The sequence below is a fragment of the Hippocampus guttulatus genome, chromosome 12, assembly GCF_054856545.1.
Source record: "Hippocampus guttulatus isolate MCC_2025c chromosome 12, RoL_Hgut_1.0, whole genome shotgun sequence".
Classification (NCBI taxonomy): domain Eukaryota; kingdom Metazoa; phylum Chordata; class Actinopteri; order Syngnathiformes; family Syngnathidae; genus Hippocampus; species Hippocampus guttulatus.
Window position 1 is genome coordinate 2,551,272 of NC_141272.1, and position 16,679 is coordinate 2,567,950.

At 42.1% G+C, this 16,679-nt stretch overlaps 1 protein-coding gene across 3 annotated transcripts in view; it reads right to left on the reverse strand.

Annotated features, from left to right (window-relative positions):
- Positions 1-7,200: 7,200 nt before the first annotated feature.
- The window catches only part of yap1 (Yes1 associated transcriptional regulator), a 33,034-nt gene continuing 23,555 nt past the window's right edge, over positions 7,201-16,679 (reverse strand). For all 3 annotated transcript variants that reach the window (XM_086125273.1, XM_086125274.1, XM_086125272.1), the window contains 4 exons: positions 14,094-14,248; positions 11,126-11,256; positions 10,393-10,505; positions 7,201-9,701 (listed from right to left, as the gene is read on the reverse strand). In XM_086125273.1, the coding sequence (XP_085981399.1) occupies positions 9,466-9,701; positions 10,393-10,505; positions 11,126-11,256; positions 14,094-14,248 (635 nt within the window). In that variant the 3' untranslated portion in view covers positions 7,201-9,465. The remainder of the gene's footprint in view (positions 9,702-10,392; positions 10,506-11,125; positions 11,257-14,093; positions 14,249-16,679) is intronic.

Here is a 16,679-nt window from a genome sequence, read left to right on the forward strand (position 1 = left end):
CAAAACGATTAATTGGAAGGGTCGGGAAAATGAAAAGAACACTGCAGGTTAATTTTTAAGGATTTGTATTGGTTTTAGAAGCTTTCCCTGAAAATTAAGGACGTTTTTCAATGGATTTTTATTAACTTTAAGGTCCCGTGGGAACTCTTCATGACCTGCCTGGTCATCGAATCGTTAGTGCATTGCATTGCAGAGGTGCAGGGCTCGAATCCGGCTCCGGTCTTCCTGTGCGTTCTCAAAAATGTGCGTGGCCGTGATTTTTCTGATCCTCTCCTCCGCACTATGCTCACATTCACATCAACGGGCAATGGCTCAAAACGCCTTACTATACAGTCATTTTTTTTTCGTCCAAAAACACCTTCCTATACATGGTCGTTTTTTTCGGCTGAAAACGCCTTACTATACAAGGTCGGTTTTTTTGAGCCAAAAACGCCTTACAAGACCTGGTCATTTTTTTTCGGCCAGGTGTGAAAAAAACGACCATGTATAGTAAGGCGTTTTTGGCCGAAAAAAACGACCATGTACTGTATATAGTAAGGCGTTTTGTGCCGAAAAAACAACGACCATGTATAGTAAGGCGTTTTTGGCCGAAATAAACGACCATGTATAGTGAGGCGTTTTGTGCCGAAAAAAAACGACCGTGTATAGTAAGGCGTTTTTGGCCCAAAAAAACGACCATGTATAGTAAGGCATTTTTCGGCCAAAGAAAACGACCATGTATAGTAAGGCGTTTTGTGCCCAAAAAAACGACCATGTATAGTTAAGGCGTTTTTGGCCGAAAAAAACGACCACGTATAGTAAGGCGTTTTGTGCCGAAAAAAACGAACAAGTATAGTAAGGGTTTTTAACGGAAAAAAACGACCCTGTATACTAAGCCGTTTTTGGCCGAAAAAAACGACCATGTATAGTACGGCATTTTGTGCCGAAAAAAACGACCATGTATAGTAAGACGTTTTTGGCCGAAAAAAACGACCATGTATAGTAAGGCGTTTTTGGCCGGAAAAAAACGACCATGTATAGTAAGCCGTTTTTGGCCGAAAAAAACGACCATGTATATAGTAAGGCGTATTTGGCCAAAAAAAACGACCATGTATAGTAAGGCGTTTTGTGCCAAAAAAAAAGACCATGTATACTAAGGCGTTTTGACCCGAAAAAAACGACCATGTATAGTAAGGCCTTTTGTGCCGAAAAAAACGACCATGTATAGTAAGGCGTTTTTGGCCGAAAAAAACGACCATGTACAGGAAGGCGTTTTGTGCCGAAAAAAACGACCATGTATAGTAACCCGTTTTTGGCCGAAAAAAACAACCATGTATAGGAAGGCGTTTTGTGCCGAAAAAAACGACCATGTATAGTAAGGCGTTTTGACCCGAAAAAAACGACCATGTATAGTAAGCCGTTTTTGGCCGAAAAAAACTACCATGTATAGTAAGGCATTTTTGGCCGAAAAAAACGACCATGTATAGTAAGGCGTTTAGTGCCGAAAAAAACGACCATGAATAGTAAGGCGTTTTTGGCCGAAAAAAACGACCATGTATAGTAAGGCGTTTTGACCCAAAAAAAACGACCATGTATAGTAAGCCGTTTTTGGCCGAAAAAAATGACCATGTATAGTAATGCGTTTTGTGCCCAAAAAATGACCATGTATAGTAAGGCGTTTTTGGCCGAGAAAAACGACCATGTATAGTAAGGCGTTTTGTGCTGAAAAAAACGACCATGTATAGTAAGGCGTTTTTGGCCGAAAAAAATGACCATGTAAGGCGTTTTGACCCGAAAAAAATGACCATGTATAGCAAGGCGTTTTTGGCCGAAAAAAATGACCATGTATAGGAAGGCGTTTTTGACCGAAAAAAACGACCATGTATAGTAAGGCGTTTTGACCCCAAAAAAACAACCATGTATAGTAAGGCGTTTTTGGCCGAAAAAAACAACCATGTATAGTAAAGTGTTTTGTGCCGAAAAAAACGACCATGTATAGTAAGGCATTTTTGGTCGAAAAAAACGACCATGTATAGTAAGGCGTTTTGACCCCAAAAAAACGACCATGTATAGTAAGGCGTTTTTGGCCGAAAAAAACGACCATGTACAGGAAGGCGTTTTCTGCCGAAAAAAACGACCATGTATAGTAACCCGTTTTTGGCCGAAAAAAACGACCATGTATAGTAACCCGTTTTTGGCCAAAAAAAACAACCATGTATAGTAAGGCGTTTTGGGCCGAAAAAAACGACCATGTATAGTAAGGCGTTTAGTGCCGAAAAAAACGACCATGAATAGTAAGGCATTTTTGGCCGAAAAAAACGACCATGTATAGTAAGGCGTTTTTTTTGCCGAAAAAAACGACCATGTATAGTAATGCGTTTTGACCCAAAAAAACGACCATGTATAGTAAGGCGTTTTTGGCCGAAAAAAACGACCATGTATAGTAAGGCGTTTTGTGCTGAAAAAAACGACCATGTATAGTAAGGCGTTTTTGGCCGAAAAAAACGACCATGTAAGGCGTTTTGACCCGAAAAAAACGACCATGTATAGTAAGGCGTTTTTGGCCGAAAAAAACGACCATGTATAGTAAGGCGTTTTTGACCGAAAAAACGACCATGTATAGTAAGGCGTTTTGTGCCAAAAAAAACGACCATGTATAGTAAGGCATTTTTGGCCGAAAAAAACGACCATGTATAGTAAGGCGTTTTGACCCCAAAAAAACGACCATGTATAGTAAGGCGTTTTTGGCCGAAAAAAACAACCATGTATAGTAAAGTGTTTTGTGCCGAAAAAAACGACCATGTATAGTAAGGCATTTTTGACCGAAAAAAACGACCATGTATAGTAAGGCGTTTTGGGCCGAAAAAAACGACCATGTATAGTAAGGCGTTTTGTGCCGAAAAAAACGACCATGGAAAGTAAGGCGTTTTTGGCCGAAAAAAAACGACCATGTATACGAAGGCGTTTTTGGCCGAAAAAAAACGACCATGTATAGTAAGCCGTTTTTGGCCCAAAAAAAAAACGACCATGTATAGTAAGGCGTTTTGACCCGAACAAAACGACCATGTATAGTAAGCCGTTTTGTGCTGAAAAAAACGACCATGTATAGTAAGGCGTTTTTGCCTGAAAAAAACAACCATGTATAGTAAGGCGTTTTGTGCCGAAAAAAACGACCATGAATAGGAAGGCATTTTTGGCCGAAAAAAACGACCATGTATAATAAGGCGTTTTTGCCTGAAAAAAACGACCATGTATAGTAAGGCGTTTTGACCTGAAAAAAACGACCATGTATAGTAAGGCGTTTTTGGCCGAAAAAAACGACCATGTACAGTAAGGCGTTTTTGGCCGACAAAAACGACCATGTATAGTAAGGCGTTTTTGGCCGAAAAAAAAACGACCATGTATAGTAAGGCGTTTTGACCAAAAAAAAAAAAAAACGACCATGTATAGTAAGGCGTTTTTGGCCGAAAGAAAACGACCATGTATAGTATGGCATTTTTGGCCGAAAAAAAACGACCTATAGTAAGGCGTTTTGACGAAAAAAACCCCGACCATGTATAGTATGGCATTTTTGGCCGAAAAAAAACGACCATGTATAGTAAGGCGTTTTGACCAAAAAAAAAAAACGACCATGTATAGTAAGGCGTTTTGACCCGAAAAAAAGACCATGAATAGGAAGGCATTTTTGACCCCAAAAAAACGACCATGTATAGTAAGGCGTTTTTGGCCGAAAAAAACGACCATGTACAGGAAGGCGTTTTGTGCCGAAAAAAACGACCATGTATAGTAACCCGTTTTTGGCCGAAAAAAACAACCATGTATAGTAAGGCGTTTTGGGCCGAAAAAAACGACCATGTATAGTAAGGCGTTTAGTGCCGAAAAAAACGACCATGAATAGTAAGGCATTTTTGGCCGAAAAAAACGACCATGTATAGTAAGGCGTTTTTTTTGCCGAAAAAAACGACCATGTATAGTAATGCGTTTTGACCCAAAAAAACGACCATGTATAGTAAGGCGTTTTTGGCCGAAAAAAACGACCATGTATAGTAAGGCGTTTTGTGCTGAAAAAAACGACCATGTATAGTAAGGCGTTTTTGGCCGAAAAAAACGACCATGTAAGGCGTTTTGACCCGAAAAAAACGACCATGTATAGTAAGGCGTTTTTGGCCGAAAAAAACGACCATGTATAGTAAGGCGTTTTTGACCGAAAAAACGACCATGTATAGTAAGGCGTTTTGTGCCAAAAAAAACGACCATGTATAGTAAGGCATTTTTGGCCGAAAAAAACGACCATGTATAGTAAGGCGTTTTGACCCCAAAAAAACGACCATGTATAGTAAGGCGTTTTTGGCCGAAAAAAACAACCATGTATAGTAAAGTGTTTTGTGCCGAAAAAAACGACCATGTATAGTAAGGCATTTTTGACCGAAAAAAACGACCATGTATAGTAAGGCGTTTTGGGCCGAAAAAAACGACCATGTATAGTAAGGCGTTTTGTGCCGAAAAAAACGACCATGGAAAGTAAGGCGTTTTTGGCCGAAAAAAAACGACCATGTATACGAAGGCGTTTTTGGCCGAAAAAAAACGACCATGTATAGTAAGCCGTTTTTGGCCCAAAAAAAAAACGACCATGTATAGTAAGGCGTTTTGACCCGAACAAAACGACCATGTATAGTAAGCCGTTTTGTGCTGAAAAAAACGACCATGTATAGTAAGGCGTTTTTGCCTGAAAAAAACAACCATGTATAGTAAGGCGTTTTGTGCCGAAAAAAACGACCATGAATAGGAAGGCATTTTTGGCCGAAAAAAACGACCATGTATAATAAGGCGTTTTTGCCTGAAAAAAACGACCATATATAGTAAGGCGTTTTGACCTGAAAAAAACGACCATGTATAGTAAGGCGTTTTTGGCCGAAAAAAACGACCATGTACAGTAAGGCGTTTTTGGCCGACAAAAACGACCATGTATAGTAAGGCGTTTTTGGCCGAAAAAAAAACGACCATGTATAGTAAGGCGTTTTGACCAAAAAAAAAAAAAAACGACCATGTATAGTAAGGCGTTTTTGGCCGAAAGAAAACGACCATGTATAGTATGGCATTTTTGGCCGAAAAAAAACGACCTATAGTAAGGCGTTTTGACGAAAAAAACCCCGACCATGTATAGTATGGCATTTTTGGCCGAAAAAAAACGACCATGTATAGTAAGGCGTTTTGACCAAAAAAAAAAAACGACCATGTATAGTAAGGCGTTTTGACCCGAAAAAAAGACCATGAATAGGAAGGCATTTTTGACCCGAAAAAAACGACCATGTATAGTAAGGCGTTTTTGGCCGAAAAATGCCTTACTATACATGGTCGTTTTTTTCGGGTCAAAACGCCTTACATGGTCGTTTTTTTCGGCCAAAAACGCCTTACTATACATGGTCGTTTTTTTCAGCACAAAACGCCTTACTATACATGGTCGTTTTTTTCGGCTAAAAACGCCTTACTATACATGGTCGTTTTTTTTTTTTTTGGTCAAAACGCCTTACTATACATGGTCGTTTTTTTTTCGGCCAAAAACGCCTTACTATACATGGTCGTTTTTGTCGGCCAAAAACGCCTTACTGTACATGGTCGTTTTTTTCAGCCAAAAACGCCTTACTATACATGGTCGTTTTTTTCGGCCAAAAACGCCTTACTATACATGGTCGTTTTTTTCGGCCAAAAACGCCATACTATAAATGGTCGGGGGGTTTTTCGTCAAAACGCCTTACTATACATGGTCGTTTTTTTTCGGCCAAAAATGCCATATTATACATGGTCGTTTTTTTTCGGCCAAAAACGCCTTACTATAATACATGGTCGTTTTATTCGGCCAAAAATGCCATACTATACATGGTCGGGGTTTTTTTCGTCAAAACGCCTTACTATACATGGTCGTGTTTTCCGGCCAAAAACGCCTTACTATATATACATGGTCGTTTTTTTCGCTAAAAACGCCTTACTATACATGGTCGTTTTTTTCGGCCAAAAACGCCTTACTATATATACATGGTCGTTTTTTTCGGGTCAAAACGCCTTACTATACATGGTCGTTTTTTTCGGCACAAAACACCTTACTATACATGGTCGTTTTTTTTCGGCCAAAAATGCCTTACTATACATGGTAGTTTTTTTCGGCCAAAAACGCCATAATATACATGGTCGTTTTTTTTTTTTTTGGTCAAAACGCCTTACTATACATGGTCGTTTTTTTTCGGCCAAAAATGCCATACTATACATGGTCGGGTTTTTTTTCGTCAAAACGCCTTACTATACATGGTCGTGTTTTCCAGCCAAAAACGCCTTACTATATATACATGGTCGTTTTTTTCGGACAAAAACGCCTTACTATATATACATGGTCGTTTTTTTTGGGTCAAAACGCCTTACTATACATGGTGGTTTTTTTCGGCACAAAACACCTTACTATACATGGTCGTTTTTTTCGGCCAAAAACGCCTTATTATATGTGGTCGTTTTTTTTCGGCACAAAATACCATACTATAAATGGTCGGGGGGGTTTTCGTCAAAACGCCTTACTATACATGGTCGTTTTTTTTCGGCCAAAAATGCCATACTATACATGGTCGTTTTTTTTCGGCCAAAAATGCCATACTATACATGGTCGTTTTTTTTCGGCCAAAAACGCCATACTATACATGGTCGTTTTTTTTCGTCAAAACGCCTTACTATACATGGTCGTTTTTTTTTCGGCCAAAAACGCCTTACTATACATGGTCGTTTTTTTCAGCACAAAACGCCTTACTATACATGGTCGTTTTTTTCCGGCCAAAAACGCCTTATTATATATGGTCGTTTTTTTTCGGCACAAAATGCCTTACTATAAATGGTCGGGGTTTTTTTCGTCAAAACGCCTTACTATACATGGTCGTTTTTTTTCGGCCAAAAATGCCATACTATACATGACATGCACAAATGAAAGACCACAGGTTAATTTTTAAGGATTTTTTTATTGATTTTAGAAGCTTTCCCTGAAAATTAAGGATGATTAAGAACATTATTTTACAAGTTTTTTTATGGATTTTTATGAACTTGCGTGACCCATGGGAACCCGTCATTACACCATCAGCGACTCTGCTTTGAAACCCTACAGTGAACTCTTAACCCCAAGTTAGACCATACTCACCAGGGCTTCAAAGTAAGCCGTAAAAAATAAAGGTTACTCCACGGAAAGTATTACCACAAAGTACATACTTTATTTCAAGCCAATTTCAACGTTTGTATATGAAGGGATATATATTTGTATATATATATTTAGATATATATAGCTATATCTATATAATGTAACAGCTTGTACGGTTCTAAAACACATGCAACATATCTATTAAAAAAAAAAACACAAAGAACAGATCATCACTGAATATAAATTCATTTCATGTGCAATTAGAAAACTCTAAATAGCAAAATCCTTTGTGTGTGTTTCTTTAGCTGGTGCGATTAGTTCTACGGCTACGACGGTGACCGCCGACAAGCTCAAGTTGGCGTCGACAGCCACGCCCTAAAATAAGCATAAAAAAAAAAATCAAGGCTTAGTCGCATCCAAACTGAAAAGCGTCGTCAGGAAAACAAGCACTTGTAGTGTACCACTCTTTTTTTTTTGTTTGTTTTGTTTTGTTCTCACCAACACTGTTTGTCCATCTTCCAATGCATCGATTCAACCGATCAGGAAAATCTATTCTCCAAAGGAGTTTTCTCACAAGGCGAATGTATAAAACAGTTCTTTTGCTCGAAAAATCAAGTTCCAAAGTTAATGCTACTGAAGGATACTGAAGGTTAGCCATCAAAGCGCGGTGTAAACATCGGAAAACTCCAAATCACAAAAAAAGAAATCTCAGGGTTAGTCACTCGCAACGACGGCAAAAAAAAACTACAAAGAAATAAAAATACAAAGAGGTAAACCTAATATGATTTGTTTCTCTTCTTCTCACTAGCTTATGATACATTTTTCTTTTGTTCATGCACAGGCTGATTCGCAAATCGCTGTGAAAGTGGAAGCAAAATTACAACAACAAAAACATCTTTGGAATCAGCCACTAGTCTTGACTGAGATCAGAACCGATTGCATCTCAATTGTTCCTCCAAAAAAGAAAGAAAGAAAGAGAGAAAGAAAAATCTCCAAACTGTTGTTCTCTCGCCCCAAACTCGCCGTCGCCATGACCCTTAAACCTGCTCCAGCACATCCCAGCTGTCCTTCAACATCTTTTCCTATCATTGCATCTACAAATCGCCTTTTTTTTTTTTTTTTTTTTTTTTTGTGGTTTAGGTTTATGTTCAGGACTATTTGACGCTGTAAGTCACAAGTTGTAGCATTTGTGTTGAAACGATGGGCCACGCAGCCAAAAGCGAACCATCCATGCTCTTTCAAGAGATGTTCGATACCAGTACGAGCACTCGCGATACTGAGTACCAAAACCTCAAGTACTTTTGATATCGAAAAATTCATTGACCACAATGACACAAAAAAGTGCCACGAAAGACCTTTCTTTCTGACTCATGTGTCAAACTGGCGCAGGACAGCGCCAACTCCTGCTGAGGAGGACTGACGAAATGTCTAATTTTGTTTGTCTTAAGTATCGGTGGCTGGTATCGCCGTGAGCACTCGAAACCTTAAAATGATCATCACGAGTATCGATACTTTCCCATCTCTAGTTGTTTCTTCATGTGGTGAAGTTAAAAAACGATAAGAGTAAAAACGACAACGATCTAAGCTATCATACAGATAATGTAAAAAAAAAAAAAAAGAAAAAGTCTAAGAATAGTACAAGCCAATAAGACTGTGTTATAAAGTTGCTAAAAAAAATCCCTACATCCCGTTACAATGTTTTTAAAAATCAACTCGAAAGTAAAGAAAGTTGTTCGTGTTGCTCGCCATCTTAAAACAAAAGCTGAAGGCACTTGATCTAAAAAAAAAAAAAAAGTTTAACTTAGACACGCTGGCACAGCCAAGCAGCGAATTGGTCGTGCCCCCTCGCCCCCCCCTCCTCTACTTGCGCCCCACTCACCTGCCAAAAAAAAAAAAAAAAACTTCACCTACTTTGGGGGCCTTTTGATACCTTGGCTCCAAATCCGTATTGTACGTCAAATACATCATTTTTGGTGCCTCGGGCAGAAAAGAAAAACAAAGAACGAAAAAAGGCAGAAGGTGAAGTTCGAGCAACTGCAGGAGAACGAGGCACTCATGGAGAAATGGGGGGGCGGGGGGGTGGGGATATAAGGGTGGAGCTTCGGGGACCCTTTGCGTGATTGTCTGCTCATGGGCCAGCCTTGAAGACACAGACAAAATCAAAAGGAGGACAGAGAGACGAGAAGAATACTGCCGCAGAATACGGGAAAAGTCCTGACAGGCTCGCTGAAATGTCTTGTCAAAAGCACGCTGGTGGTGGAGGAGGAGGAGAAGGATGAAGAAGGTGAGCCCTCCTTGCCCCCCCCCCCCCCACCCCTCTATAACCACGTGAGGAAGCTCTCCTTGTCGATCTTGGTGGCCGCCAGAACCGATTCCATATCGTTGAGGATTTCGGAGCTGAGCGCCTCCTGCAGGCTGGGCATCAGCTCCTCGCCCTCCACCGCCATGCTCTCGCCCTCCAGGGTGCCCAGGTCCACGTCCGTCCCCGGGATGGCGTCCAGGTAGTCCGGGAAGCGGCTGGGCTGCGTGCCCATGGAGCTCGGGAGCGGGTCTCCTGCCGGGGCACATGGGAGGGGAGGGGTGAGGGGCGAGCATGCCAGCGCGCGCGTCACGGCTTCATCGCCATGTTGTTCTCCATTTGCCGTCGCTAGCACGATAGCCATCGTTCGACAGTAAACGCCGTCGTTTCAAAACCGACTTTGAAACCCCAACTCTAGTTTGAAACACTGACCATATAGGTTGAAACACTAATTGGAAACCCTAAACCTCGTTTCAGATCCTACTTTGAAACCCTAATTCTGGTTTAAAATCCTGTGTTGAAACTCTAACCCCAGTTTGAAACCCTACTTTGAAAACCTAAGACTGGTTTCAAACACTAATCGGAAACCCCAACCTACGTTAAAACCCTCATTCTAATTTCAAATCCTGTGTTGAAACCCTAACCCTGGTTTGAAATGACACTTTGAAACCCTACCCTAGTTTGAAACCCTAATTGTAATGCCTAACGCTAGTTTTAAGCCCTACTTTGAAACCGTAACCCTGCTTTTAACCTTGAATGCGTATGTGCCTTGAAAGGACAGGGACCTGGCATCGTGAGTGACATGGGTGTCAGTGAATGAGTGTGAAGAGTTGTCTGGCTGTTCATGGGTTTTGCTTCGGCTTAATCGAGCGATTCGATGAATCGTCGCAGCCCCACATACGACGCTGTGGCATTTGATTTCCGCCGACCCTCTCCGAGTCCTCACCTGTGTCCATTTCGTCCACGCTGTTGAGGAAGTCATCCGGAGTGCGAGGGACGCTGTAGCTGCTCATGCTCAAGCCGCTGTCTGTGCTCTCGTCCCTGGAGTGGTACGTCCCGCTGCGGGGGCGCAAACGGGAAAACCACACGCCGGCGGTGAGAGTTCGGTATCGGCGCGTACGGACGCCGCGGTCGCGGAAAAGCCGCGAACCGACGGCGACAAAGAAGAGATGACATTGGACAAGCTGCACTAATGAGCAGAGGAAAAAATATGTGGGCAGAGTTCAGCGGCGACACCGTGAATGAGTTCCATTGTGAGCGTTGGGGGTTGGGGAGCGGTGCCGGTGGGCGGGGGGGGGGGGGGGGGGGGGGATTAGGTCGGCCTGCCTACACGCTGGACCTCGTGCTCCCGGCCCGCTTCATACTTTAGCTCACGTCTTATGGCAAAGGCAAGGCGGCTTTTCTTGAGAGAACGCGTTTCATACACGAGGGAACTTAATGTGCGTCACGTCATTCAAAATACAACATTTCAAAGCATTTACTGACAAAAGAGTGAAAGCGCAAGGTTTGGGAGGAGGTTGGGGGTGTATTTTAAAAGAGCTTGCGGCATAACAGCTAAATGCTGCTTCACCATGTTTGCTTTCAACTCTGGGGTCCACAAATTGATCCGAGTCTGCTGGATTTGCATTGCGCCGCTCGACCATTTGATGATTTATCGAATGATAGCTTTGGGAACCAACCTGTTGAGGAATGGGTCCGAGCTGTTGGCGGTCATGGTCCGGGCATCTTGGGCCATCGGGGAGGACACGGGGTTGGTGCCACCGCCGTCTTGTTCCATGCTGGTGGGTAGCTGGTTCCTCAGAGCGAGCTCCTGCGGACCCCACCCCACACAGACCGACACTCGTCATTGAGGGGCTTTTGTGCCGTGTTATGTCAGCTGCTTAACTTGCTTTTTTTCGCACGAACAAATTTGTGTGGTCCTTAAGGGTTTATGTCAAACTTTGAGAGAAAATTTAGGATGGTATAATAATCAAAGTGTTCGCCTGCCATTTTTTTTCCCACACAGAAGTCTGCAGCAGGGTTAGAATAGTTTGGCATTTTTAAAATTCAGTTTTGATTTGGTTAGTTTTTTTGTTTTTGGGAAAATTATTTTATTAAAAACTTGTTATTGGTGTTGCTTTTTTTATACACGACAAAATCATCTTTATTTTTTTTAAATTTGTTTAGATTTAGTTTTAGTTTTTATAGACACCGCAGATGGAGTAAAGTAAATGACCATTTTCAAATGACTTCACGTTTTCTTTATAGCCTCCCAGTACTACTAAAATACTACTACTAAATAAATACTTGTAAAAGCACCGTAGGCTATCCTATTCACAATTGTCCTTCAGTCCAATCAGGTTTTCTGTCTGCACACGCTTGGGTCACTTCCGACACTGTGAACTGGAAAGAGTCGGTAAACAAGTCAGCGGCAGCCCTCGTTCATCATCGCCATAAAGCTGCGTGATATTCCAGTGCCGGGACGCTGCCTTGAGTAAACTCCTGAACTCTGAAGCCGCACCGCCCTGCGCGGAGGCGGCGATGTGTCACTAGGACGCGGTCAAATTACCAGCGATGAGTCACGAGACTTCGTGGCAGCGTGGCGTAACAACGGAGGCCCATCAAAGCGGGGGTTTGAAAGTTTGAACCTCCGAGTGAGATGAGTCACGTCGAAAAGGTTACAGCGGACGGACTGCACTAAAACGAAAGCGGTTGCCCAATTACGCACGGCTCGAACAGACATTCGGGGGGGGGGGGGGGGGGGGCGACATCTGCATGCTCAGGGAGATGTTTACACGACACGCTTTTTTAACTTAAAACAGATTCAGCTTGTCAAGATCAAAACAACTCTGGCGGAGCACAGCACCGCTTTTGTGCTTGTGGACGTTTACGGCGCTTCTTCGAAATTGCCCAATGGTCACATTCCTCCTTCCGTTCTCACTTTATGATGTTCCCGACTTTCGAGATTAGGAACTCGGTTACGTTTTACTCATTTGGATGATTTTTTTTTTTTGTTCCATTTTGCATTCTTTTCTGCTTTCTGTGAATATTTTTGGGGCCTTTTTTGTATCAATTTGCATTCTGTTTTAGTTTGGGGGGTTTTTTTTTGTATTATTTTTGCTTTACTTAGCTTTAATTGCGTAATTTTCTCTGAACAATAGGTCAGGCGTCACTCCAATTAACACAATCGTATCATTTATTATTTTGATTTTTTTTTTTTTTTGCATGGCTTTGTGGTAATTTTAGCAACTGCTGCATTATTTGACAGACCCCCTGAATGTCAAATTCTAATCTATAGAACATGCTGATAAGAAGGACTCAAAAGATAAGACGCGGCAGTAAACCAATTACCCCTCCCTACTTTAGATTTGGTATAATTAAAAGCTCTTATATGATCGACATGCCTGCATAAATAAAGTCGTTTTAATTTAGAACAAAAAGGTCTATTGCGTCATCCCCCCCCCCCCCCCCCCCCAGAGTTAAAAAGTGTTTTCTAAAATTGTATATTTTGTCGGACTTTTTCTGAGGAAAAAGAGTAATATCAGACAAAGAGTTGTATTTTTGAAATTCCCTTCCCTCGTTGAAACAATTTCATCCTCATAACCTTTCAAGCTTTTTTCTCTAGAAAATGAATTTGTCATTGCAACATTACGACTCGGGCTCAAACCGGTCCTCGAGTAATTTGAGAACCTTGGTTAAAAAAAAAAGAAAAAAAGTGCTTGAGGCATTTTCTTCTGCCTCGAGTACCTGCTTATTTACGTATACACTGTCAGGAAGAAGAACTCCAGCTAACCGCAGCAACAATTATTCAAGCTATACATGATGGCAACATGCCAGCAACAGAGTAAGGACGCCGCCCTTGAAATAAACCTTAGTTACCAAACAATAGAGGGACATGGTCGTTGATTGCCGTCGCCAACTGATGCTTACGACAAGGCAACGTTGTCCTGAAATAACGTTTGCTCATTAAGAGTGTTTAAAAAATAAAAAAATAATAGACGATTATGCTGACACTATATCTTACAGAGCTAGCAGCACTAGAAGCGCGAGCAACACCAGTCGCGCTTGACGCGCTAGCCACGCTAGAAGTGCTAGCACTGCTAGCACCGCCTGCCGGGCTAGCAACGCTCAAGTTAAACGACCTAAATTTCTCCGCGCACTGCGATGCTGACAGTGTGACACACAGTTGCCGTTTCTACTGATCACTTTTTCATAAACCAGGCAAGTGTGTTGTTTTAGCCGGCGAACGCTAGTGTGCTTCTGCTTTGACTTCGTCTCATGGACCAAAATTTACGGGGTAAGATTTATCTTAATTCTCACTCGTGTTTCTAGAGAGCAAAATATTGTATTGGTGTGAACAGTTTGAATTGAAGTACAAAATATTTTATGGCTGCAGCCGTGGCTACGACATTTTCACGCAAACAGGCGACTTTTTGATTTCCATGGCATTTCGGAGTACGCATGGCAGTTGTGTTAAATTGCCGTTTAGATTAAGAGAAACGTCACCCCCGTCGAACTAAAAATTTGAGAACCCCTGGTTTAAGGGTTCCTTATCATTTTCACGTGGAAACAACTTGCTAATGATTTTCTTCGGTCCCAGAGTGGATCAAATCAGATGTTTTTCTTTCTTTACATTTTTTCTTGAATATGTGGATATCGAGTGCTGACCTGAGGTCTTTGCCGAAGTAGCTCCTGTTTCAGCCTCAGCCTCTCCTTCTCCATCTTCTGCAGCCTCAGCTGGTTGACGCCGCTGAGGGTGCCCGAGGGCAGCTGGCCGCCCTGCTTCACAGGCGCACTCTGGGAAATCCTCTGCTGGTTCAGGGCTGGGAAGACAGCGAGGAGGAGGGCATGGTTAGAAACTGAAAGCTTGACACAATTTACACGACTGCAATGTACTTTCTTACAGACTACGGTTACATCCGACAGTGGCTGCGTAACATTTTTCATCCCCACAACCACGGATTTGAGTTACCACTGTTATGTAGAGTAACGCGTCGCTATTTTGCGGTTCCCAGCTGGGGCCGAGCCCTGCCGCGAAAAGCGAAACATTTTTCATGTTCATAGTTTAAGCTGTAAATGTATCCCGATATATCATGCTGATGGAATATAAACACTGTAGGATTTAGAGGTCAGCAAACTAAGAGCAAGTTCAAAGCAAACATGGTGCATCAGCATTTAGCTGTTATGCTGCAAGTAAGTGGAATAAGTTGCCAACAGAACTGAATTTCTGAAGATTGTAAATCCAGGGTAGAAACTATGCCCCGCCCCATACCTACTGTATGATTACAGAGCATGAACAGAATCAATTTTTTCCAATGTTATGTTTTTGTGTTGTATATAAACTACTTTTTTTCCTTTGCTTTAAAATGTCTTGAATTATTCTGTTTTTAAATATTTTACATTATTTTGCCGTTAAATGTTGCCTATACACAGTATGTTGATTTGTAAATTGGTGCATCACATTGAGTTATCTTGTCGATAAAAGCCTCGACACTGACGGCTCAAGCGAAGGCTGAAATGACAGCCGAAACTGTCAGCTCGGTAAGAATTTTTGTTTCTTCACTAAGAAAAATACGGTCGTCTGTCAAATAAGAAGACAAGGTGAACCCGTGATGACGTTTTTCTCCAAGCCACCCTTCTACGCCACCAACGCAAGCCTCTTTGGGCTCTCTCAGAAAGAAATGTTGCTGAATGTTTTGTATAAGGTTTTAGAATTAAAGACTAAAGTAGATATGATATGTGTACTATCTCAAATATGTAAAGTAAAAACCAATAGAGGGTGCTAATATACTGCGGAACAGCCGTGAAGTCCCGGTTCACACTTAACTGCATGCAAACATTCCAACCACATACAAGTACGAAAATTCCTGATTAGGGACAGTGGTTTTCCATTTTTGCCCCCCCCCCCCCTTCAGGGGTTGCGGAATCAATTAACCGCAAAAAAATCAGGGACTACTGTCACACCATGCCTTTTGATTCTATGCGTTAGCCTGGCTATGGCATATTGCATTGTCTATTAGCATTAAGCTAGTGGAAGGCAAAATTGTGTGGGCTATTCAAATACACAACATGTGATTCTCTTTGGTTTGACAGGAATCTTCTACTTTTCTCTCACTTCAGAGCACGTTAAATATAAGACGGACAATGGCTAGCTAGTATTGGGATAACTTGTATGTTAGGTCAATTGTATCTCAAGGCACCGCTACAAAAAAAAAAAAAAAAAAAAAAAAAAAAAAGCCAATTATCATGACCACAAGCTTCCGTTCTGGGCACGTGCATCCGGAACCGCTCCAAAAATAGTCCGCGGATAATCCACGCTGTGACGTAAACAGAGCCAAATGTCCTTCATTTCCTACTACGGCGATTCACAAAGTACATCTCTCGATCTTTTGGCAAGTTTGTGAGAGGGAAACTGTGTGCATCTGCGTGTGTGGCAATGCCGTCAGTGCCGGGTGACGTCTCGAAAACAAAAAAAAAACGGCACAACAGGACTTACAAGTTCACCTCGCAGCCTGCAGAAGGCTGGAGGTGAGCCAGTACAGCAGGTTATGTTGGCTACAGGAAGCCCCGGCGCAAGATTTTTAGCACGCGCAGTCCCGAACAAGCACAATTCCTGTAAGACCTGATCCCCGCCCACTCGCTGACTAAGACAGGCATTGTTGCTCGGCCACGTTGCATCAGTCCTGACTTATCCTGTTCATTGTGCCTTTTTGTTTCCGTCCAAACAAATCTGATTGGAGGCCTGCAGCTGTCTCACTTTATTAGGGAGCCTTGCGCAATCTTAGCCACATCCGGTGGCTCAATAAATCCCCCCCCCCCCCCCCCCCCCCCAAAATGATGCGTGGGTTTGGATTGGATAATTTCAAATTACAATCCCGGAATCTTGTTCTGACAAAAGAATGATCTATTATTGGGGGGGGGGGGGGGACTGAGCATGCAGTTAGACAGAAATTGACCCCAGCACCAGTTTCATCGATGGACAAAGTTGGGTGGACATATCGATAACAACAGGACACATGTTGAACCCCCCCCCCCCCCCACCCAAACAAAGGATGGGAAGAAAAAAATATATAATCAAATGAGTGTATTCATGCTAAACTGCAAGTATTTACGTTTTTTTTTTTTTTAATGGAGCCGCGGGCTGCTCGTTGCCGAGGCATGGCCTACTTAGTGTCCCTAATGAAGTGGCCAGTCACCTTTCCTTTTGGCTGTGATTGTGTTTGGTTGTCAATCAAGCTTGCAACGCATCATTGT